At 35.7% G+C, this 26,359-nt stretch overlaps 1 protein-coding gene and 1 pseudogene across 1 annotated transcript in view; one reads left to right on the top strand and one right to left on the bottom strand.

The window, feature by feature from the left end:
* Positions 1 to 26,359, bottom strand: part of VPS37A (VPS37A subunit of ESCRT-I) — a 63,742-nt gene that overhangs the window by 3,769 nt on the left and 33,614 nt on the right. Inside the window, exons 5-11 of the mRNA XM_077144380.1 lie at positions 9,336 to 9,558; positions 7,810 to 7,880; positions 5,801 to 5,928; positions 5,660 to 5,718; positions 5,514 to 5,582; positions 3,115 to 3,258; positions 2,000 to 2,080 (exon numbers count right to left, since the gene is read on the bottom strand). Coding sequence (XP_077000495.1) covers positions 2,000 to 2,080; positions 3,115 to 3,258; positions 5,514 to 5,582; positions 5,660 to 5,718; positions 5,801 to 5,928; positions 7,810 to 7,880; positions 9,336 to 9,558 — 775 coding nt within the window. The remainder of the gene's footprint in view (positions 1 to 1,999; positions 2,081 to 3,114; positions 3,259 to 5,513; positions 5,583 to 5,659; positions 5,719 to 5,800; positions 5,929 to 7,809; positions 7,881 to 9,335; positions 9,559 to 26,359) is intronic.
* LOC143669786 (ras-related protein Rap-1b pseudogene) lies at positions 25,001 to 25,450 on the top strand (annotated as a pseudogene).

Raw genomic sequence — 26,359 nt, 5'->3', positions numbered from 1 at the left:
CCTATAAGAAGATAAATTGACTATAAGGGGATGGGGGTGAGGAAAGGATTCTAGTATGTTCAAAGAAATAAGCATTTTTCCATATCTACTTTTTTCTTAAGTTGTGGGAAATGCAATCCTGACCTGAAATATTTGGAAAATAAATTAATCAATTCACTGCTGGCCCTAATGTCAAGTTCAAGTAGATTTAGAGAAGGGACAGATGAGTTTGAGCTGCCACTTCTCTTCCTGTAGCCCATTCCCTTTGTAAGGAATCCCCCGAGCTCCTTTCTCAAAGTCCACTCCTACAGCCCAGTTGAGTGGGTAGGTGATCACATGGCACCAATCTCCAGACCAAACTGAGTAGGCCAGGATGGATACCTCATCAATAGTGAATCAGTCTCTCTCCTGCAGATTTGTGTGGAAACTCAAGAGACTCTCTTCGGTCTCCATTGGTTGCCTGAACTATCAGATGATATATAATTAGGTGTGTGGGCAGCAGAAGAGCTTTCTGCAGAGACAGCACAAGAAGGCAAATGCGAGAGACAGAAACGAAAAGAACAGAGATAAGAAACCAGCACCCTTAGAAAGGATGAGAGAAAGAGGAGCTGCTTTGGTTTTTGATGGTTTCTAACTCATGTTTTCAGTATTTCAGACAAGTGAGTTGTATTTTCCTGTGTTTTAGCTCTATTACATCTGCCATGTCTATTCAGTTACAGAACAGCTTTTACTTAAGCTTGTTTGGGTGGGAACTAGTCCTTGCAACCAAATCAAAACAAGGGAAACAGGAAGGATGTCTTGGGATCAGGTATAAATAGGAACAAAGATACAGTGGGTAGAAGAAAGAACATGACATGGAAGAGAACATAAGGGGAAAATGGAAAAATAAAAAGAATGATCTGAAATATAGGCCTGATAGAAGTCTTAAAACCAGGCAGAGCTTAGAGCAGCTAGAAGTAAAACCTAAAATTGTGGAATTGTAACCTATACCAAACTCTAAATCTTGTTCTACAACTAAGTCTTGTGATATACTTTGAAATTTATTGCTTTTTTTGCATATATTATTATCACAGGAAAGAAAAAAAAAAGGGAAAGGATATAACAGAGAAGATAGGATTTAACAAATGAGTATGACTACTGAATCATTATTTGATATTTCTTTTGGTCTCCAGTGTCTTGGAGCAGCTAGAAGAAAAAACGAAAAATTGCTGAACTGTAACCCAAACCAAACTTTAAAAGCTGTTCTCTAACTACTTGTTAAAATGTACTTAGAATTTATTGCTTTTTTGTATATATGTTATATTTCACAATTAAAAAAAAGGTTTAGGGGTGCATGGGTGGTTCAGTAGTAGAATGCTCGCCTTACATGCAGACCTGGGTTCAATTCCCGGACCAAGCACTGTCCCCCCACTCCCACCCCCAAAGAAACACATTTAAAAATATATATGTATAGGAATTTGGCACTGATACTGTCATTGCTAGGGGCTCACAGATTCTGGAGCAGAGACACTATGTCACAGAAGTGATATTTTAGGAAGATCATTCTGACAGTACAGTACAGGAAGGAGAACCCCAGCAGTCAGGAACAGGCAAGAAAATTATTGGAGTAATCCTGGTTTGAGATGGAAAAGAGACAGACTGGAAGTTTATTTTAAAGGAAGAAAGGATGAAAGACACTATTGAGAAATATGTCAACTAAGTGATATGTTACACTCTACACACCAGCTGAGAGAAAGGAACTCACTATAACTTATACTTCTAAATATGTAGCTATCAAATGTTGGGAAAGAAACTTTCATTTCAGACACTGAAAAAAAAGATTTCTACTGGTTATAGGCTTATTTAATATCCTATTATGTTTACTATTTAAAGTATTCAACATGTGTAATACAGTACAACAGTGACAATGACAGAATTATGCTTGAAAGCTAGCTGAACAGGCACTTCAAAGAACACTTCAATTAAAAAATCATTTTTCAGTAACTTTGACACTCAAATCTTCTGAAATAAAACAATTTACCTATAGTGGAGCATGAAATTGGCTGTGCATTGCTATTGCCTGTTGAAGTTTCTCTTCCTTGGCTCTTCTACAGTGGCAAATCTAAAAAATAAATTAATTAAAAGTCACTTCTCCAAAGATGTGCCTACTACTTCTTACATTATGATAGAATTCTAAATAAGAATCTTTCAATCTGTTGACATTATTTCAATAAGTTTTTAGTGTATAAGATAGCTAATAATTCCTCAGAATTTAAAAGATAAAAAAAACCTTTGATTTTGTTTGGAAGATAGCTTTTGCCTACAAACTTTCAGAATGTAAAATTAACCATGATACTATGTATCAATTCGCTGACTATATCAGTGCAAATATATGTGTTTTAAAAATATGGAAATCATCCCTCTATTTTAGTTAACCAGGAAGATTAACAAATAAAAGCTTCCAACCACTGTCATATAATACAAAAGAATAATGGCTGAGAAATCAATGCATTGCTAATGCTATAACCATAGGCAAGTCATTAACATCCCTGAACTTTAATTTTCTCTTGTGGAAAATGAGGATAATACAATCTGTTCTTACCTGTCTTAACAGAATATTATATAAATATAGCACAAAAGGTTATTTTTAAAATGTAATGTTTCAAAGAAAATAGATAAATATTCAGGACTCTACCAAAGGGCTAGAAACTATAAGAGACCTTTTTGGTTTTCTAAAATACAATGAAAATATTATCAAAACAAAAACTGTTCCAGAATGTTTTCAATATTTTCAATATTTATTTTTTTTTATTCCTATAGATTATTCACTCTTTAAACAACCTGTAAAACAGGCTATTATATTACCACTATTAGGAGTATATGTAAGTTGACTTAGGAGCTTTCCTGCAGAATGACACATACACTAACATTTCTAAAACAGAACTATTATTTGATTTACCTGCTTGTGTACATACAACAAGCAGGTTTGAAGTGATGGCAAGATGTGCTATCATTTATAAAAGAGGCCCTTCAATTTTCTTTCATTGCACTGAAAAATCTAGCTCAGTACTGTGCTAGTGTTCTTCTACCCACGAGTATACTTAAGTAATACGACATTATGCTTTCATGCATTCTTTACGGAAGAATATTACATACTGTTCTCTTTTCCATGAAGCTACTGAGAAAATCATCTATTTCAGTTTTTCCCTCCAAGAAATCTTCAGCAATATTATCAGATTCTTCCTCAGCTTCATGTGCAGCTACTTTCAATCTTGCCTGTAGGGCACTTGCACTACAGCTCTGAAAAAGAAAATCAAACATTATTTTAGTTTATGCTCAGAAAAACACGTTAGAGGGAACAAAAATTACGTTAGGGTGGGAAAAGGTATTCATTATGTCTTGCATAGCTCTTCTTGAAGAAATCTGCTACCTTACAATGCCCTATCCAGGTTCTCAGCTGTTAGATACAGAGGTGGATACCTAACAACAGAACCAATCCATTGGCTACAAACTATGGAGAGAAAGTGGCCAAATCATTGTCCTTTCCTAAAGATGTAGAAATGAGATCATTGTGGGAGACACCTTCTAAGTGATCGCACCTCCTGCTCTTCCTGTCCTTGTGTGATGCTCTCCCCTCGAGTGTAAGCTGGACATACTGAATTGTTTCTAATGATTAGAATATGGGACATCACTTTAGAGATGAGGTTTCAAAAAGACTGAAGTATCCGTCTTGTGTGTCTTCTATTGCACTCTTTCATACTGGTTTGCTCTGAGGGAAGTGAGCTGCCCTATGGAGAGATCCACGTGGTCAGGAGCTGAGGAAGGACACTGGTCAACAACAACCAACCAAGAACTGAAGTCCTCATTTCAATAGTCCACAAGGAAATGAATCCTGTCAAAAACCACATGAGTAAACTTGTAAGTGGATCTTCCCCGAAATAAGCCTTCAGATGATAGTGTAGGCCCCGCTATACTCATATATATATGAGTGAGACAATAAATGTTTGCTGTTTTAAATTGGAGGAATATAATATGTAGCAATAGATAACTAATACAACCACTGACAGAGTGAATCAGTCAGTAGTGACTACTTGAGTTAAGAAGTCATGATGTGGAAATGAAGCTGGCTACCACACTGCCCATATGCATGAAATATGAGTAAATAACAAGTAGAGTTTACAGAAAATAGTTGGTCACGGAACATCTATTTCTAATGAGGTATAGTTGTAGTTAATTTCCTGCCCTTGGATTCAATAAGACTTACCAGTACTTTTTTTTTTAATCCTTCCCTTTATGAAGAGTTAACTGGATTGAATCTGTATTCTTTGCGAACAAAGAAGTCTTACTTGAACAGAAGAGAACATTTATTGAGCATCTACTACTACGGGACTATCTGGGTTCAAATACTGTTTTTTATAACTTCTTGACTACATGACTGACCCTAGGAAGGTTATTTAATCCCCTTGAATTTATATGATAAGGATAGTAACAATACCTATTTTCACAGACTGTGCGGGTATTTGTAAATGTATGTAATGTGCCTGACACAAGTGAGGACCCATAACTCATGTCAAATTCCTCCCCAATATATCCACATGGCTACATTTGGAGATTTTCAGGAAGCCGTATACAAAGTTTTTATATATGTGAGAGAATAACTTATCCTTTCTAAATATGCATTGATACTTATTATGGGTATTAATTTGTTGATAAAGCATTGAAAATTACAAAGGAGGCTTTGATTTGTGTGTAGGACTGACTCAGTCAAATATAAGACAGAGAACCAGTACTGGCAATGGTGAGGAGAAAATGGTAGCTTAGTACAGTGCATGATACACAATGACTGCTCAATGTTAGCTGTTATTCTTATTTGTTTTTTTGCTATTCTTATTTGTTTTATTCTAAAGAACCATCGTATTACCTATAATTCATTATAAACTGATATTCTCCTATATCATGATTTTTTCTTTGCTTTATGTTATTCCATTGTCCCCATCTTCAGTAATTCCTGATTTTAACTATGATGTTGGTTTTGATATAAAAGGTTGCATCCCTCCATTCACTTTTTATTTTTAAAGACTTATTTTTTCAGAAATATGGGTTAAATTTTCTAAAATGTCTTTTTGATTATTATATAACTGGATTTTTGGCATAAAGCCTATTTTCTTATGGTGAATTATACTTCAGTTTTTCAACTTGCTAGCTAGCTTTTCATTTAAGTATTTGGTATATAAATTTGCAAGTAAGTCTAAGTTTTTTATTGTTAGTTTTTATTATAAGGGTTATACTGGTTTCATAATAACTTCCCTGTAAAAGTTATTTATGGGGGCTTTTTACATTTTTCTGTTTGGGAACCAAATATACTTTTTGCATGGGCACAAAGGATTAATAACACCTCATAACTGAGAGCTGTTTATCTACATTTAAAAGTATTGTGCCTTATAAAATTAGATACCTAATGAATGCATTGTAATAATAACAAAAATAAGAATGTAGCTCACATAAATTAAGATTGGAAACTCTTGTGTTAAAGGGAAAGTTCTAAACAATCTTACCTCGTTAAGTTCATGCTGCCTTTGCATCTTCTTTTCGAAAGTAGATTTCATTTGTGTAAGTAATTCATACTAAAAGGAAAAATTAAAATGTTGCTTTCTCTATTTTAAGTTTTTGAATTTTTTCTTCAAAATGATAACTAACTCACCTTATCTAAAACAGTCTGTCTTTTGGCTTCCAAGCTGGGCTCCAAAAGGAGATTTTTTCCTGTAAAATAAATTTCTGGTTATTTCTAGGTAAAGGTCACATTTTTCTCAGGAAATGTAAGTAGAAGTAAAGGAAGACATACTTGCTAGCTCCTCAATACTCTTTACTAAATCATCCTTGTCGGAAATAATTTGTTTTAGTTGAGGTAAAGTCAGAAACTGTTCCAGTAATATCTCCTCCTGTTCATTCATATCTGTGAGTTGTGACACACTAGAAACACAACAGAAAAATACAATGCTAATGAAAATCAGTCATCCACTTTTTTCCCATGATGCTTTTCCAGCTGATAGGGTACTAAAGAATATTAAAGTATCTATTTTTTTTTTTGCATGGGCAGGCACAGGGAGTCGAACCCAGGTCTCAGGCATGGCAGGCGAGAATTCTGCCTGCTGAGCCACCGTGGCCCACCCTCTTTTTTAAAACGTAAGCATAAGAATGTTAATTGCAACTTTAATAGTAAATAAAACATTAATTGCAATGGAACATAAAGTAGTCTGCCACGTATTCTTGACAGGATCTGTAGAAATGAATTCTGGTTCAATGGACATACTGTTATAACTACTTTCTTTTAAAATCACAATTGTGGGGAGTTGTTCATAATTTACAATGGCCTGAAATCAACAATAAGGTCTACTTTACTCAGGTAAAGAAAAAGGGGTGAAAGTATTCAGGTGGGGAGAAGAGTAATATGTTTATGTATTTTTTACTTGCTCTTTTGTTTTGTTTAATTTCATTGCTTTAGAAAAGCAGAGATTTCAATTTTCCAAGTAGGACCCAGTCTTACTGATATTTACATTTTAGTTATTTGTTTCTTCAAAGAATAATGCTGAACCTATTAGTAATACAGCCAATTCAAAGGCATTAAAAGTCACAGACAAGCTAACATTAGAAGGCTGTCTCATTCTTTTCATTATAGGTATTAATGGGAGGGAAACAGAATTATAGAGACCAGAGTAGTTACTATAATATTTTGGCTATAAACACCTTTGTGGAAGACTGTTCTCTATAGTCAAGTTTAGACTGTATCAGTGCCTGATTCCAAGGATATGCTAGCCAGAAGGTAGCCAATATAATCTTGAGACTCTATTAAAAAAAGTTTCGGTTACCGTATGGTATCAAATAACTATAGGACTAATTAAGATAGATACTAAGACTAAGGTGCATGAACAACCATTACAACCTCCCAGTTTTAACCTCTGTGCCTATTTAGCTATTAGGTATATGGTTACCACAGTAAAAGATATGTATATGTATCTCTGTATGTATATTTGTGTGTATATGTACATATATCCATAAAATATTTAAAGAAAATAAACAATGGAAGTCTAAACCAAAATAAAAAATGCATATTAATTGGGTAAAAGAAAGAACTGGGTGGAAGGGACAAGATGGAAGCTAAACCTTTCTGAATGTATCTTTCAGTTTTGATGAAGCATTATATAATTTTAAAAAAAGAAAGCAATCTAATCTCAGAGCAAATGGAAATAAATGAACCTATTCTTTCTAAGATAAACAATTATATAGAGAATTATTTGAAATGTGGCAACAAAATACTTTAAACTTGAATGTTACAAAATTATCTGCATTAAATTTTAATAAAGTTTTGGCTCTGTAAAAACACTTTGCTAATAGTTCACTATGACGTTAACCTAATTCTCTACACACAAAGTTCTACCTACTAAAGGTCTAATATAAAAAGGTCTAAATTGAGAGGTCTAACCTAGGGGAAGACGCATTTTTATATCTTTAGAAATAATGTATTCAAAACTAAGTTTCCCAAGAATGTAAGTCAGAGTCGTTAATTTGGTAACTATTATATCATTATTAGTTATTAAATATTAATGTGGGTAACTATTATATATGTCATTTTCAGCATCTAGAAAAATCCCTGGGTACATGTTAATGTCATTCAATAAATACACTCCTAAAAGACCTAAAACTGAGATATAAAATTTCTCATTAAGAAAACCACAATATAGAAAAAGCAAAGATTTTAAAAATCTTTTTATTCATTAGGGATATGAAAGTATCTGCTTCACATTTATGATTAAAACTGACAATGAACACTAACTTTACTCTCCAAATTTTTACCTTAGTTCTGAGAGTTCTGGAAACGCATCAGGGACATCTGGCATCTTGTATCCAAAACCATTTTGGCTTACCTAAAGAAAAAATATTACTAAATTCCTGCCATCTTTGTGACTGCTCCCTTTTAGTTACAGAGAAGTTTAAATATATTTAATCTCATAACTTCTTGCATTTATTATATCTTCATATTTGCTCTTCACACTGTCCTTACTCTCCCCTTCTTCCTTTATCCCATTTTTTTCCAGGTAACTTTGTACATATAGGGTTACTTGTGTGTGCATGATTTGATTACCTGTGTTAGCTTCCTTTCTTGTACAAGTATATGACTTAATCTCTTAACTGTATCTGCCACTGATGTGGAGAAGTATCTGTGGATTTCAATGATATATATATGAATATATTTATCTCAAGTGAAAGGCTTTAAATAGAAAAATTAGTAATTTGGCAAAAGTTTGGATAATTAAATAACCAAGTTAGAGAGACAGTAGAGTAAATGGCAATGTAGATGATTTTGAAAACAGATGAGTTTTTAAAATTCATGTCCCCTGAAAAGCTTTTTTATAATTTTGCTTAGATTACTAATTTGTAGTTCATTCATAACATTTATGAACATACTGGTGAAAGGAGTTGGGAAAACAAAGCACACTTCGGTCTATTTTCTAAATGTTAAAATTCTGAAATAATATTGGATGCAATGATGTTTAAAAATATTTTATTATTACTGTGGGTGACAGTCACTAAGGGCTAGAAATTAAGATTTTAAATTTCTTTATATGTCTTATGCACAATGTATCAATTTTTCCTTTGGTAACATCCCACAGGGCCAACAATTACCAGCTTATTTAATTTTTTTTTAAACCAATGGGGATGGCATGCTATAGCAGGCCCTCCACAGTCTGACAACTGCTTCTCCTATGTGATCAATTGCTATGTCTTTCTCTACATCTTACACAATGGCCAGAGAACGCTCTTAGTCAGTTTCACAAACATACTATCTTGTTTATGTATGCATACCTTTGTCAATGCTCTTCACAAAATGCCTTTAATAACCCTTGGTTATCCTGGCAAATTCATAACCATCTTTCAAAATCTGGCTTCAAGCATAAATCAAATTCATTTATCTGCTTCAGAGCCTCATTTCTACTGGGTGCTTATTATGTATCAGACCTGGTCTGTGGCACTACAGATAAAATGGTGCAAAAAACAGTTTAAAAAAATCAAGTTTCTTGAAAAGGCATCCCCACTAGTTCTACCTGGGTCACTGGAAGCACTGACCATTCTCTTAATTGTGTTTTCACAGTTAATTCTAGACTGAATGTCTACTCTACTCGAATTTACTAAATTTTAAATATTTCCTAATCTGTTGGTCTCTTCTACTATTTGTTACTCAGCTATAACTCAGGTCAAAAAATCTTTTTTTATCTTTCAAGTCTAACTTAGGGGCTGGCACAAGGCAGAAAGAAAACAAATGCCTGCCAATTGAATGAATGTTTCAGAGATACAAAATACAGATAGCCAAAGATACAAACCGGGGCTGAAGTGTCCGTTGTGGGAACAGGTAACGGCAGATTTGAAAGGACACCAAATGAAGGAGCAGCAGGTTTGGCTGTGGTATAACTTGTGGTTGAAGAAACAGTGTCAGCAACAGATACAGAAGTGAGAGTTCTGTTAGCTTCTTGTGGGGAATATGGAGGAAGAAATGAAAAACCTTGAGAAGCATAAGGAGGCATCCCACCTGGGTTACTATATAGGCTAAAGACAAAGAGAGAAAAAGATTAGATTAGATTTTAGTGGTAACATTTATTAAATTATTCCTAAATTGTTTTAAATGATGATGGTCATGCATTATTGACAGACTCTATTTTTGGCAGGTAATACTTGTTATTATATGACTGAATTAAATCTTATGTAAATTGCTGAAAAATGAATCCCAAAAGAAAGAGAATTGAGGTTTCCATTAAAAAAGAAGACAAATACTTTAAAGAGTATATAATTCAGCTGATCAGAGTAGAAGTGAACAGTCAGGTCATTTTAAAATTTTCGGCATAACAATTAGCATAAATCATTATCTTTATAGAGACTGGAAAATCATGTAATCCAGAAATTTATTCAAGTGGAGACTACTTAGTAGTTTCTACTATATTTGGTAAAATCTGGCTCAAAGTCAAGACTACTTGTCTAGAATTTCTTAAAGGAAAATTAAATATACCCATAAGCTAAAAATTAAGATATTAAAAATACAACATAAATAAAAAACATGTATAGATATTATAAAGGGTGGAACAATATTATGTATTTTGGGTTTAATTAGATGTACATTTAATTAAATGTAGTCAATATTTATTTTTCCACTATAACACATTTTTAATACTTAACTTTTTTATTTTCGCTTAGAGAAATTCAGAGAGAATCAGACTCCTATGCAATCGGGGTAATTCACTACTAAATAAAAACTGAGGATGATATAAACGCCAGTATTTGAATTAACAGAGTTCATATGGATCAGCCCCTCTCACATCAAGGAAAAAGGATTTACGTTTATCTTTTAAATTTAATACTAAATGTTAAAATATTCCACTTTGTATTAAAACATGTTCCAAAACATGTAAAGGTTAATAATACTTTTGATGGCGATATTATTATTTTATTTATAATGGCATTATAAATTAACATGAGTTGGAAAATTTGTAGAAAATATTTGTAACAGATTGTGAAATTTACTAATGGCTTTGACTAATGCTGTTTCCAATCTTTCCTAATGCTGTTTCTAAGATTGGAAACAGCAAAAATATCTATTAATAAGAATCTTGCTGCATAAATTATGGTATATTCATTAAATGAATACTTTGTGGCCATAGAAAAGAATGAAGAAGTACCTTGTGTATTAAAATGAAAAGCTCTGTATCCATGTTATTTAGGAGGTGGAGAGGGGGAGAAGGGAGCAGTACGCTACCATTTGTGTAAAAAGGGGTGGCAATAGGGAATAAAACACTACATTTACTTATTTCCTTGTATAGGAAATAAGCATAAAATAAGATAGCATGAAATATCTCAGGAATTTGGCATGTATATACACACAAGCTAAACTAATACATTTGGATGCCAAAGAAGAGAAAAGTTAAGTTTTAAGGAGAAAAGAAGTGGCAGGGAAACTTTTACTCTATAATGCTTTATACTTTTTGAATACATAAGTGAATATATGACCCATATAAAAAAAAATCAACACTTTTTCTTATAAGCTTGTTTATTTAAAAGGATGGCTCATCCTTATCTTAAAACTTTACTTTTATCTAAAAGTATTAGTGATATGTAACAGAATATAACATGTTACTTAGAAACATTATGACCAACAATGAGAAAATGTTTCTACTATCACTGAATTAAAGTCTAAATAGTTCCAATATGCTCCATCTTGAAATCCTGTAGCAGGCACATCCAATAAAATAAAGTAAGAAATGCATCAAACTTGCTTTACCATACTGTGCATTATATCATAGAACTTACATGAAATGGGAACAAGTAAACTTACTTGGTTGTATTTTCAGATATGGTGACCAGGTTTATACCCAACTCAACCCCTACAGAAGACAATTATTACAGTTTCTGGATAAAGAATACCAGTGAGGCTCAGGAAATTGGGATAGGAGAGCAAAGATGAGGGGATGGGCTGATGTACCTAATGAACTGGATAATCTAGCAAAGGAAATTTCCAGGCAATTTTAAAGATGCCACCTGAATTTAGAGCAAGAAAAACTTCTTGGAAAACTAAGTAGAAGGATTGGGCAATAATGCCAAGAAATATCTGAGAAAGCAGAATTAAAAAAAGATAAAACATGGAGAATAGAAGATTGGATCCCTCCAAGAGCTCCAATACAGACTTGTAGAAGCTCCAGAAATAAAGAAGAGAAAATAAGCTGAGGGAAATTAATTGTCTCAAAAAAATAAATAATTCAGTAGAAATGAAGACACGAATTTCTAGATTAAGATGGCCCATAAAATACCCAGCATGTTGAAAAAGACTCACAAGTTGCAACATCATGAAATCAGTACATGAAAGATCAAAAAAGTTACATATAAAGGATCAGAAATCAAAACGACAATGGACATCTTAGCAACAGTGGGGATCTATCTACAGACAACAGAGCAATGCTTTCAAAATTCTGAGAGAATTTACCAAGTGCGAGGCACATTAATGAAATTTACAAAAAAATAAAGTCTGAAAATGTATCTTCCAAGCATTTGTGGCATACTTTATTTTCCAAAAATTGCCACAGCAGTATTTCTAGTCCTACTAGTCTTTCACAACTTTGCAAATATCCCATCAAAAGGTAAGCCTAGGTAGGTGGCAGAGTAGGGAGTTCCAGGACTCACTCCTCTTGGACAGGCAGTAACTGTCAGAAACAACTGACCTGGGGCTTCAGAGGCCAGGAAAATACTGTATAGAATTCAAGAAAGAGCATGACAAAGAGGATAAGTGTGCTGGTTTGAAAGGATGCATGGACTCTAGAAAAGCCATGTTTTAATCAAAATGCCATTTCGTAAAGGCAGAATAATCCCTATTTGATACTGTATGTTTGAAACTGTAATCAGATCATGTGATTTAATCAAGAGTGGTTGTTAAGCTAGATTAGGTGATGACATGTCTCCACCCATTTGGGTGGGTCTTGATAAATTTCTGGAGTCCTATAAAAGAGGAAGGAAACATTTTGGAGAATCAAGGAGATTCGGAGAGAGCAGAGAATGCTGCAGCACCATGAAGCAGAGAGTCCATCAGCCAGCACTTTGGAGATGAAGAAGGAAAACACCTCCTGGGGAGCTTCATGAAACAAGTCAGTATAGAAAGTTAGCAAACGATGCTGGGCATGCCATTTGCCCTCCCAGCTAAGGGAGAAACCATGACTGTGTTCACCATGTGCCTTCTCAGATGAGAGAGAAACCTTGAACTTCATCGGCCTTCTTGAACCAAGGTATCTTTCCCTGGATGCCTTTGATTGGACATTTCTATAGACTTGTTTTAATTCGGACATTTTCTCAGCCTTAGAATTGTAAACTAGCAACTCATTAAATTCCTCTTTTTAAAAGCCACTCCATCTCTGGTATATTGCATTCTGGCAGCTAGCAAACTAGAACACTAAGAAACTGTCATAAAGAACTGTAACTTACTCCAGGGCAGCTGATGATGCCCAGCACCCACTTTTGAAGTGGGCTGCCTTGGGGACAGGTTCTTGCTGGTGGATACAGTCAAAGAGAGCCATAGAACCCCTATTTCCTAAGAACAGGGCGGGGCGCAGCCAAGCACTGATCACATCTTTTGATGTGATCAGTGAATCTGATGTCTGAATGTCTGGTGAATCTGGATGTCTGGGTCCCAGCTCTGTTGTTTTAGGCCAACCTGGACAGGTAACACCTTGACCATGGCTTCAATCCTGCCCCTGACAGGAGGGAGTGGTGGAGGTTTAAAGACATGATGCTTCCTTAGGACTGCAGGGAACTGTTTGCCTGAAGAACCCCATCAGCTGGACAGGCCAGGAAAGTGCAGCTCCAGGAAGCCATCAAAAAAAGGCTTTTTAATGTCTTCCTTGAACCTGTCCCCAGGGCTCTTGGGGCTCTGGTCCTGTTCTGACTGGGAAATACTGACTTGGAAAAGTCTTTACTGGGTGATCTTTCTCCCAGAATAAACTCTTCAGTTAAAAGTAGCTAGAGGCAATGAAAGGAGTATAAAAGAAACTATGGAGGCAAAATAAAACAAACAGAACAGATCAAGATTCCCAAAGAAGGAATAGAAGAAAGGAGGTTTCTCTAGGGATGAAAAAAAGTGCATAAACATACAACCTTAAAAATTATATCACATACCCAGGTCAAGAACCATTTCAAGAAGAACTGAAAAAGTCTGATCAGTAAGTACAAGTAATTACAAAAGTCTAGAATAAACTGAATCAAGTGTCAAAGAAGAGCCTTAACACAAAGCCAGTCAACAATAAAACCCTAAGAGAGAGAAACCTTGAGAGTAAACTTATCAAACTAATCTGATACCTAGACATCGACAAAATATTCCAAGCTATACTAAGAAACAGGATGATATGTCCCAGTCAAAGGAACAAATTAAAATGCTGAAGGAAGACAAAGAATTTGGAATAATTAATCAAAGATGTTGAAATCTGAATCAATTCAAGGAGATGAAAAAAATAAGACTGAAGAAATAAAGTATATTAAGGAAACACTGAGAGAACATAAAGAAGAATTTGAAAGTATGAAAAGTGTATATAGCAAAAATTATGGAGATAGAAGGAACAACAGAGAGATTTAAAAAATATAGTAGAGGGGCAGGCAATGGTGGCTCAGTGGAAGAGTTCTCACTTACCATACTGGAGACCTGGGTTTGATTCCTGGAGCCTGCCCATGTGAAAAAAATAATAATAATAACTAGAGGCAAACAATAGGAGAGTTGAACCTACAGAAGAGTCAGTGAATAGAAGACAGAACAGTTGAAATCTTACAGAGAAAGGTCAGATAGAGAAAAGAATGGAAAAAATTGAGCAGGGTATCAAAGATGTGGATGACAGCACAAAGTGCACAAATTATGCGCCATGCATATTCCAGGGGAAGAGAAGGGAAAAAGTGGTTGTGCTGGTTTGAAATGATGTATGTACCCTAGAAAAGCCACGTTTTAACCCTAATCCCATTTTGTAAAGGCAGTTGTTTCTCCTAATCCCTATTCAGTATTGTATATTTGAAACTGCAATTAGATCATCTCCCTGGAGATGTGATTTAATTAAGAGTGGTTGTTACGCTGGGTTAGGTAGAGGTGTGTCTCCACCCATTTGGGTGGGTCTTGATTAGTTTCTGAAGTCCTATAAAAGAGGAAACATTTTGGAGAATGAGAGATTTGGGGAGAGCAGAGAATGCTGTAGAACCACAAAGCAGAGCCCACCAGCTAGCAACCTTTGGAGATGAAGAAGGAAAATGCCTTCCAGGGAGCTTCATGAAACAGGAAGCCAGGAGAGAAAGCTAGCAGATGACGCCATGTTCAACCATGTGCCTTTACAGCTGGGAGAGAAACCCTGACTGTGTTTGCCAAGTGCCTTCTCACTTGAGAGAAAGAGACCCTGAACTTCATCGGCCTTCTTGAACCATGGTATCTTTCCCGGGATGCCTTCGATGGGACCATTTCTATAGACTTGTTTTAATTGGGACATTTTCTCGGCCTTAGAACTGTTAACTAGCAACTTATTAAATTCTTCTTTTTAAAAGCCATTCCATTTCTGGTATATGGCATTCCGGCAGCTAGCAAACTAGAACAGTGGTAGAAAAGAATATTTAAGGAAATAATAGCTGGAAGTTTCCCAAACCTCATGAAAGACATAAATAAATATGTCCAAGAAGTGCAACATACTCCAAGTAGAATATATCCTAATAGACCTAAGACACATACGATTCAGAATATCAAATGCCAAACATAAAGAAAAGTTCCTGAAAGCAGAAAGAGAAAAGGGATTTAACACATACAAGAGAACGGTAATACGACTAACCTCAGAAACCATGAAGGTAAGAAGGCATTGGTATGATATATTTTTAATTTTTTTCCTAACTGCTTTATTTTTTTTATTAGTTATTTTTTTAACTTTTTTTATTAATTAAAAAAATTAACAAACAAAACATTTAGAAATCATTCTATTCTACATATATAATCAGTAATTCTTAATATCATCACATAGTTGCATATTCATCATTTCTTAGTACATTTGCATTGATTTAGAAAAAGAAATAAAAAAACAGAAAAAGAAATAAAATGATAATAGAGAAAAAAAACTATACATACCATACCCCTTACCCCTCGCTTTCATTTACCACTATTTCAAACTGAATTTATTTTAACATTTGTTCCCCCATTATTTATTTTTATTACATATGTTCTACTCTTCTGTTGATATAGTAGCTAAAAGGAGCATCAGACATAAGGTTTTCACATTCACAGAGTCTCATTGTGAAAGCTATATCATTGTTCAATCATCATCAAGAAACATGGCTACTAGAACACAGCACTACATTTTCAGGCAATTCCCTCCAGCCTCTCCACTACATCTTGAACAACAAGGTGATATTTACTTAATGCATAAGAATAACCTCCAGGATAACCTCTCAACTCTGTTTGGAATCTCTCAACCATTGACACTTTGTCTCATTTTACTCTTCCCCCTTTTGGTCGAGAAGGTTCTCTCAGTCTCTTGATGTTAATTCTCAGCTCATTCTAGGGTTTTTCTCAGTCCTTTGATGCTGAGTCTCAGCTCATTCCAGGATCTTTGTCCCACATTGCCAGGAAGGTCCACACCCCTGGGAGTCATGTCCCACGCAGAGAGAGGGAGGGTGGTGAGACTGCTCGTCATGTTGGCTGGAGAGAGAGGCCACATCTGAGCAACAAAAGAGGCTCTCTTGGGGGTGACTCTTAGGCCTAAATTTTAAGTAGACTTGACCTATCCTTTGTGGGGTTAAGTTTCATGTGAACAAACCCCAAGACTGGGGGCTCAGCCTATAGCTTTGGTTGTCCACACTGCTTGTGAGAATATCAAGAATTCAACTTGGGGAAGTTGAATTTCTCCCCACTCTCACCATTCCCCGAAGGGGGCTTGCAAATACTTTTCTAGTCACTGATCAAATCACTCTGGGATTCATCGGGGGATCACTCTGGACAAACCAACAAAATCTCATGTGCTACCTGAGATTCCAAGTACTTATGACATTCAATCAAACTATCTACATGAGTTATATTAGGAAATACTCTAGTCAAAATCTAAATTTTGTAACAAACATTTTTTGCTTTAGTCTTACACATAAGGTGACATTTTAAAGTATTAGTTATCATCTATTTTCAGCACCCTGCAATAATGACAATCCTTTGTTCTTCCTCATGCAAAAACATTTTTAAAATTTGTACATTGTACACTTCACTATTGTTATACACTCTAGGCATTTCTAGATTATACCATCTCGATCTTTAACATCTATCTTTCTTCCTAATTTCATTTGTCCCCCGCCCTCCTCCCTCTATCATTCTCACATGCAGCTTCATTCAATGTTTTAACATAATTACATTACAATTAGGTAGTATTGTGCTGTCCATTTCTGAGTTTTTTTTATCCAGTCCTGTTGCACAGTCCGTATCCCTTCAGCTCCAATTACCCACTATCTTACCCTATTTCTATCTCCTGATGGTCTCTGTTACCAATGACATATTCCAAGTTTATTCACTAATGTCGGTTCATATCAGTGAGACCATACAGTATTTGTCCTTTAGTTTTTCGCTAGTCTCACTCAGCATAATGTTCTCTAGGTCCATCCATGTTATTACATGCTTCATAAGTTTATTCTGTCTTAGAGCTGAATAATATTCCATCATATGTATACACCCCAGTTTGTTTAGCCACTCGTCTGTTGATGGACATTTTGGCTGTTTCCATCTCTTTGCAATTGTAAATAATGCTGCTATAAACATTGGTGTGCAAATGTCCGTTTGTGTCTTTGCCCTTAAGTCGTCTGAGTAGATACCTAGCAATGGTATTGCTGGGTCATATGGCAATTCTATATTCAGCTTTTTGAGGAACCGCCAAACTGCCTTCCACAGTGGCTGCACCATTTGACATTCCCACCAACAGTGGATAAGTATGCCTCTTTCTCCGCATCCTCTCCAGCACTTGTCATTTTCTGTTTTGTTGATAATGGCCATTCTGGTGGGTGTGAGATGATATCTCATTGTGGTTTTGATTTGCATTTCTCTAATGGCCAGGGACATTGAGCATCTCTTCATGTACCTTTTGGCCATTTGTATTTCCTCTTCTGAGAAGTGTCTGTTCAAGTCTTTTTCCCATTTTGTAATTGGATTGGCTGTCTTTTTGTTGTTGAGTTGAACAATCTCTTTATAAATTCTGGATACTAGACCTTTATCTGATATGTCGTTTCCAAATATTGTCTCCCATTGTGTAGGCTGTCTTTCTACTTTCTTGATGAAGTTCTTTGATGCACAAAAGTGTTTAATTTTGAGGAGCTCCCATTTATTTATTTCTTTCTTCAGTGCTCTTGCTTTAGATGTAAGGTCCATAAAACCACCTCTAATTATAAGATTCATAAGATATCTCCCTATATTTTCCTCTAACTGTTTTATGGTCTTAGACCTGTTTAGATCTTTGATCCATTTTGAGTTAACTTTTGTATACGGTGTGAGATACAGGTCCTCTTTCATTCTTTTGCATATGGATATCCAGTTCTCTAGGCACTGGTATGATATTTTTAAGGTACTGAAAGAGAAAAACTGCCAACCAAGAATTCTTTATCTGGCAAAACTGTCCGTCAAAAATAAGGAAGAGTTTAAAATATTTAAGGATTAACAGAAACTGGGAGAGTTTGTCAGCTGTCCTACAGAAACACTTAAAAAGTGAGTTCTGCAGGCTGAAAGGAAAAGACAGGAAAGAGAGCTTGGAATAGAGTATAAAAAAACAAAGATTATCAGTAAGGATGACTAGAAAGGTAAAAAGAGAGCCCCCCCCCAAAAAATATGACATGAAAAAAACAAAGGATAAAATGGTTTCTTTACAGTAATAACATTGAATGTTAATGGATTAAACTCCCCAATCAAAAGACACAGATGAGCAGAACAGCTAAAAAAGTATGACTTATATATATGCTGTCTACAAGAGACTCATTTTAACCTAAAGATACAGTAGGCTGTATGCTGGTTTGAAAGGATGTATGCCCCCTAGAAAAGCCATGTTTTAATCAAAATCCCATTTCATATAGGTATAATAATCCTTATTCACTACTGTATGTTTGAAACTGTAATCAGACCATCTCCCTGGATGATATGATTTAGTCAAGAGTGGTTGTTAAACTGGATTAGGTGATGACATGCCTCCACCCATCTGAGTGGGTTTTGATTGGTTTACTGGAGTCCTATAAAAGAGGAAACATTCTGGAGAATGGGAGATTTAGAGAGAGCAGAGAATGCTACAGCACCATGAAGCAGAGAGTCCATGAGCCAGCGACCTTTGGAGATGAAGAAGGAAAACACCTCCTGGGGAGCTTCATGAAACTGGAAGCCAGGAGAGAAAGCTAGCAGATGACGCTATGTTCACCATGTGCCCTTCCGGCTGAGAGAGAAGCCCTGACTGTGTTCGCCATGTGCCTTCTCACTTAAGAGAGAAACCCTGAACTTCATCGGCCTTTTTGAACCAAGGTATCTTTCCTGGATGGATGCCTTAGATTGGACATTTCTATAGACTTGTTTTAATTTGGACATTTTCTCGGCCTTAGAACTGTAAACTAGCAACTCATTAAATTCCCCCTTTTAAAAGCCATTCCATTTATGGCATATTACATTCTGGCAGCTAGCAAACTAGAACAAGTTGGAAGTCAAAGTTGGAAAAAGATATTTCATGAAAGCATTTATCAAAAAGAGCTAGGGTAGCTATCCTAATATGGGGCAAAATATACTTTAAATGCAAAACTGTTAAAAGACATAAATGAAGACACTATATATTAATAAAAGGGACAATCCACCAAGAAGAAACAACAATCAGTAATATTCATGCACCTAACCACAATGCCCCAAAATACATGAGGCAAACACTGGCAAAACTGAAGGGAATAATAGACATCGCTACAATAATTGCTGGAGGCTTTAATATACTAGTCTCATCAACATCTAGACAGAGGATCAATAAATGAACAGAGATTTTGGTAATATGATAAATGAACGAGACCATACACAGAATATTAAACCCCAAAACAGCAGGCTATACATTTTTCTCAAGTGCTCACGAATCATTCTCCAGGATAGACCATATGCTGGGTCACAAAACAAGTCCCAGTAAATTTAAAAAGACTGAAATTATACAACGCACTCTCTCTGACATTAATGAAATGAAGCTGGAAATCAATTCAGGCAGAGAATGTAAAGTTCACAAATATATGGATATTATACAACACACTCTTAAATAATCAGTGGGTCAAAGAAGAAATTGCAAGAGAAACCAGTTATTATTTCTACATGAATGAAAATGAGAACACAACATAGCAAAACTTATGGGATACAGGAAGACAGTGCTGAGAGGGAAATTTATAGCCCCAAACACCTAACATTAAAAAAGAAAAAAGATTTAGAATCAATAACCTAACTGTATACATAGAGGAACTAGAAAAAGAACAACAAACTAAACCCAAAGCAAAAAAAAGGAAAGCACAAAGATTAGAGCAGAAATAACTGAAACTGAGAATAAAAAAACACAAGAGAGCATTAACAAAACCAAAAGCTGATTCTTTGAGATCAATAAAATTGACAAACTCTTAGCAGAAGTGATACTAAATGTTTCAGCAGGTAGGTCATAGGGACATAAGTTTTTCATGGCTCTCACAACGTTCAACTTTGGAATCTGACGACTAGTTATTCCAGCTGATAGCCCCAGGTAAGGCCTCTTCCGAGTACCAGAATCAGTTGCCGGACAGATGTGTGAGTGAGCAAGCCTTCAGATGATTTTAGTCATCTGCTCTCAGCCGCTCAGCTGATGCCAAGTAAGGTAGACATGAACTATATGATATAGTGAGTAAAATAAATTTTTTTCATTTTTTTTCCTGTAATTTTGTTGGTATTTGTTATTTACCCTTAGAAACAAGAACAGATTTTGGTACCTGGAAGTGACATATTGCTATGAAAATAAAAGTCTAAAATATGGAGGTGGCTTTGGAATTGAGCAGAAGGAAGAAACTAGAAGCACCTTCAGGAGAATATAAGAGACTGATGGGCCCCAGAGAGTGTTAGTAGGAGACTGATTGACCTTTGAGGGGACTATGGATGAGTGTTTAAAAGAAAATGAGGAAAATGTTATTGGAAGGGCAACTCTGTCATGTACTAGTATAAAGTTCACCAACATTGTTGCTTGCAATAATGTGAAAAATAGAAAATGTACCCAGTGAACTGGAGGATCTAGCTAAGGAGATTTCCAGACAGTGTTGAAGATGCCACCTGCTTCTTCTAGACGCCTATAGTAAAAGGAGAAAGGTAAGAGATAAGTTAAAGAAAGAACTGCTAAATATAAACAGATAGGACCATCTGGGTTTGAAAATAAAACCGTCTCTCATTCCCACCTTCTCTAAGTTTCTGAAATTAAGTATGAGCTTCAAAGTAAAGATCAAATCCAGGGTGGGGCTATAAGATCCTTTGTTAACACCTCTGAAAGAACATGGCAGTGCCTCAGCAAACTATTCAGTCAGGCAAAAGGCCTTCTAGGGTTTCTAAGAATCTCAAGGGCATTGTTGTTCAGTGGACTCACTGGAAGCCCAAGGTAAGAGAAAGGCTTATCTTGAAGAAATTTGTGGAGGTTGCTTTTGTGTGATGGAATTGACATAAAATGATTATAAGAAAACCATAAACATTTTAAAGGAATTACATTATCTTGGCTAAAAGAGACAGAGGCAGTACCAAATGAAAAGAGGCCTTAAAATTCTAAGGGCATTCCCACCTTATCTGCACCTACACCTAGTCAGTGACTCTCCACATGCCCAGCATACTGAGGGAACAGATATAGGCTGAGTGATGGTGGCCAGGCTCTAGCTGGGGCTGCTCCTTCAGGTGCTGCTCCTACTCATGCAAATGTATTCAAATCAAACTGTCATTACTCTTTCAAGAAACACCTCCCAGAACACCTTACCTGCCCCAAATCTTTTTGCTACCCACCCAGGGAGGCAGCAGCGCCCTGCATTCTACAGCCAGTCACCTTATGATCTCACCCTCTCTTTTTTATCTCTTCTGTTATGAAACTCAGGCTAAGAAACATTTATACTTCCCTATCTTCTAAATCTAGTCCAAATGGCATCTAGAAGTCCAGTGTGGAAAGGAAAATCAAGTCTTCATCAAATCTATAAATTCTATACTTTATTTCATCAACACATCAATATTGTCACAATATCAACACAAAAATGTTGAGAATCCCAAATCTGACTGGTTTGAAGAGTGTGTGAAGGATTTGACTAGGTGATGAATGCCAATTAAGTCTTCTAGAGTTTCATATAGAAAATGAAGAGACATAATATTGAAAATTAACAGATGGTATCCTTAAATGTGGATTAAGAAATATGGGCACATAAAACTATGCCTTAAAAAGAGATTTTATCTTATCTAGATTAAAAGGATGAAATGTGGAATGGAGATTCAGTTTTCATTTGGGACATTAAATATGTAAGGCCATAAAATGATTAGATAATTTAAAAGCTTCTATGATTCTATTTATGAAAGAAAATAGAGTTGTCCAGATGTGTTGAACAGAATAATCTTTAAATAATCCAGTAAAACAATTATACCAAAAATAGACAAACAAAACAAAACAAAAACAAACAATTCCAGGTATTACTGTAAATCCTTCATATACTGTTTCACCAGTTCTAATTTAATGCTGATATACTGTAGATAAAGTTTTACATTGTTAAGCTATCAGTGTTCTCTCGGGAACTGAACTCTCTTACCTCTGAGGCTTTGGATATGGTATTGTATTTGACTTTTTACATAGCATTTGACCTGTGCCTGGGCAGTGATGGATTGGAATCTACCCCAAATCCAAGCAGAATGAGTAAATCTTGTTTATACATTTATAAAATCAAATGGTAGGCATTTCTCTTCATGTCCCCATTCAACAACAGTACCAGATACATTTAGCTACACTGATTCCTGACCTCAGCTAATTTCAAAATGCTGCTTTTTAATTTCTACATATGTTGAATGCTTTTTACAGTTTAATAAATGATTTGTATTGAAGGCTAAATTGGCAAGTCTTGAAATTAAAAAAGCAAACCTGAAGGAACCAAAAGTAATGTATATTAAGTATCTGGGAAGTGAAGACTAGAGCTATCCTGCATTAAATTCACAAAACCTTTTAACTTGCTGTAAATACTTCAATTTTATGAATCAGACAGCCACATTTGGAACACTTTCTATATTGGTTCGTATGTTTAGATAGATAAAATATGGTCCTATGACTAAAGTAGGCTTGATTCTGGAAAGTAAATCTTTTACAACTACCTTGATACACAGAAATTTGTAAAAAAAATAGACATTCCATGAAGTTCTTTTGATTGCATTAGTCACATACTGATGCTCAGATATTCCAGTAATTTTTTTTCCTTTTTTAGAAATCTATATTGCAACAACAGATCCATGAGCTCTCAAGCCACTGCGTGTATGACTGGCCATTCTCTTTTGCTTCATAACTGAATGCTGTACATCTGTTTTGGATTATATATTGTTTGTGTATTTATGCTTTGATTCATAGTAACTTCTCATATTATGGAATTGATTGGCATTGGATGCAAACTAAAGAAATGGATGAAAAGGGAGCAAAATATATATATAAGCAGAAAGCAGGCTGAAAAACCTATTCAGCTGTAAAGAAGGGCTGCATTTTATGGAAAGGAAGAATGACTCCGAAAATGCAACAGAAAATTAGAATCATACTGTGGAGAATCATTCGCATGAAGTAAGTGTGATGGTCAATTCCATATATTAACCTAGCTAGGTTTTGATATCCAATTACTGTGGGGTATTTCATAGATGGATTTGTGTCTATTTTCAGCTGATTACACCTACAGCTGTTTGCATCTACAATCAACAAAGGAGGCTGCTCTCAGCAATGTGGGGAGTCTCTTCATCCAATCAGTTGGAGGTACCAAAACTGAGGATTTCAGAAGTCAGTAAAGAATTTCTGCTTCTACTTCAATCACCCAGCTTCCGTGGGGGAACTCAATTTCACCTTTAGTGGAGTTCCCAACTTGTGGCTTGCCTTATGGAGTTTGGACTCGGCAGCCCCCGGTCATGTGAACGATTCTTATAATCTCCTTGTGTATGTATGTCCTGTTGGTTCTCTTTTTCTGGAGAACCCTAATACCATAAGACTAAATCCTAATTGTAGAAAAATGGAAACGTGCCCAGCTGGATTTCAGAATTGCCACAGACACATGTGCCTTCCATTTTCTCCCTTTTTGAATGGAAATGTCTTATGTGGTTATCCTAAGATCTGTCCTACTATTTTATGATGTGTGTGAGGAGAAGCTAACTGGTTTTTAATTCAATTGTCTTCAGTTCAAGAGTAATTGTACTCTAGGAACATATCCGAGAAATCTCATCTGCATCTGAACCTAATTTATCCAGAGAAAACTCTGGATTCTGAACATGAGTCTGATTCTGTAAGGTGATGAACTCTGGAAGTTCTTGAGAAAAAAGGATAAGTGTATTTTTGTGTGGGAGAAACGTGAATTGCTGTGACCAGTAGGAGAACTGTAACAGACTGTATTTTTTCAAAAGTGCCTGCAGCTTTATTTTCAGTGCTATATGCTTTTCCAGAACTTTGCCATCCCCTCAACATATGGAATCTATTTCTGTTCCTCTTTGAAATGAAATGGGACTTTGTGACTGACTTTACAAACAGTGAAACAGAAATGATGCTGAATGATATGCAGGGTTATATCACAAAAGACAATACAGCTTCCATGGATCTTGCTCACTCCCCTGAGATTCTCACCCTTAGAACTCAGCCACCACACTATGAAGAAGCCCAGGCCACACAGAGAAGCCACATACAAATGTATTGGCTGATGGCTCAGCTAAAGTGTCAGTGATCAGCCAATATCAACTGCCAGACATATGAATAAGGAAGCATTCAGATGATTTCAGCCCTCAGACTTCAAGCCATGCCAGCTAATGCAAAAAGTAGAACAAATATAAGCTATCTCAGCTGGTCCCTGGCCAGATTTTGCTGATTTGTAAGGAAAATAAATGTTGTCATTGTTTTAACCATAAGTTTAGGGTACTTTGTTTTGAATCCTTAGTAACTGGAAGATAGCTTTACTTAGGAAACTACTGGAAGGCTAACGAAGCAATTAGGAAGTAGCCTGAAAAAGGAAAACACAAGATCCAGGAAATGGAGAATTCAATACAGGAAAGAGGCAAAGGGAAGTCCTGGGATGACAATAAAGAGAAGTTCCTATGCAGCTGTCATAGAGAGTAACTAGTTAAAAATGGAAGGATGATAATCAGCTGGAGTGGCGGTATTGGCAGTACAGCTGTGGCGCTGGGAGCAGCGACCCGGAGGGAGCGCGAGGAGACACCCGCTGAGCGGACCGGTGAAGCGCGAAAGGTACTAGATTTTGACAACTTCACACCATGCATGAGTATAAGCTAGTCATTCTTGGCTCAGGAGGTGTTGGAAAGTCTGCTCTGACTGTGCAGTTTGTTCAAAGAATTTTTGTTGAAAAATATGATCCTACAATAGAAGATTCTTATAGAAAGCATGTTGAAGTAGATGCACAACAGTGTATGCTCGAAATCTTGGATACTGCAGGAACGGAACAATTTACAGCAATGAGGGATTTGTACATGAAAAATGCACAAGGCTTTGCATTAGTTTATTCCATCACAAGACAATCCACACTTAATGATTTACAAGATCTGAGAGAACAGATTCTTCGAGTAAAAGACACTGATGATGTTCCAATGATTCTGATTGGTAGTAAGTGTGACTTGGAGGACGAAAGAGTTGTAGGAAAGGAGCAAGGTCAAAATCTAGCAAGACAGTGGAACAACTGTGCATTCTTAGAATCTTCTGCAAAATAAAAAATTAACGTTAATGAGATCTTTTATGACCTAGTATGGCAAATTAACAGAAAAACGCCAGTGCCTGGGAAGGCCTGCAAAAAGACATCATGTCAGCTGCTTTAATATACCAAATGCACTGTAGCTCTGACCCAGGTCTGAAGAACTGTTGCCCAATTCAACAGTGCCAGCATTCCAATTTGTTAGACCTACCAACATCTTAAATGGACTTTCCTGTGGTGGTACCCTTTAAGAGGCGGATGAAAGCTACTACATCAGTTTGCACATTCTAAATGCTTTCCAGTATCACAAGAGAGATTTTTACTTATATAATAGCCCTAGAGTATACAGCTGGTAAAACCAGAGGCTACATCTAGTATTACTGCTTATTAAGAGACATCCTTCATCCACCAATGTTGTACATGTATGAAAATGGTATACTGTATACTTTAACACACCCCATAAACTTTGTATTGGAGAGTACAATAACGTAAATCCTAAAAGCACCACTATTTTAGCTTAATAAAAGAAAGTCCAAAGAGCTTCTATGTAGACTACTCCAGATAACTTCACTTCTTCGATACTTGTAGCTTATTGTAATTTTTAAGAAATTCAAGGTCATTATCATTGTATTGCAAAAAATAAGCGCTTTTGATTAATGCAGCTATGTAGTTTTTTTAATTTTTGAAAAACCTGTGGAGACAGTGATCTTGTCTTTAAAATATGATAGTCCTTTCAGTAAAATGTCTTAGATTAAAAACACTGCCTTTAATATCTGTTGGGAAGGAAATGTCCAGACTTTTCAAATCTCTTATTATGTTTCCTTTTTTGTTTACATAGGGAACGATGTTTATAGTTGTGTGTACAGTTGGGGTCTACAACAAGAAGTGTATATTTTCAAACAATTTTTTAATGATTTAACAATTTTTT

The sequence above is a fragment of the Tamandua tetradactyla genome, chromosome 26, assembly GCF_023851605.1.
Source record: "Tamandua tetradactyla isolate mTamTet1 chromosome 26, mTamTet1.pri, whole genome shotgun sequence".
NCBI classification, from domain to species: Eukaryota; Metazoa; Chordata; class Mammalia; order Pilosa; family Myrmecophagidae; genus Tamandua; species Tamandua tetradactyla.
Note: the sequence above shows the minus strand (reverse complement) of the source record. Positions and strands in the feature narration are given on the sequence as shown.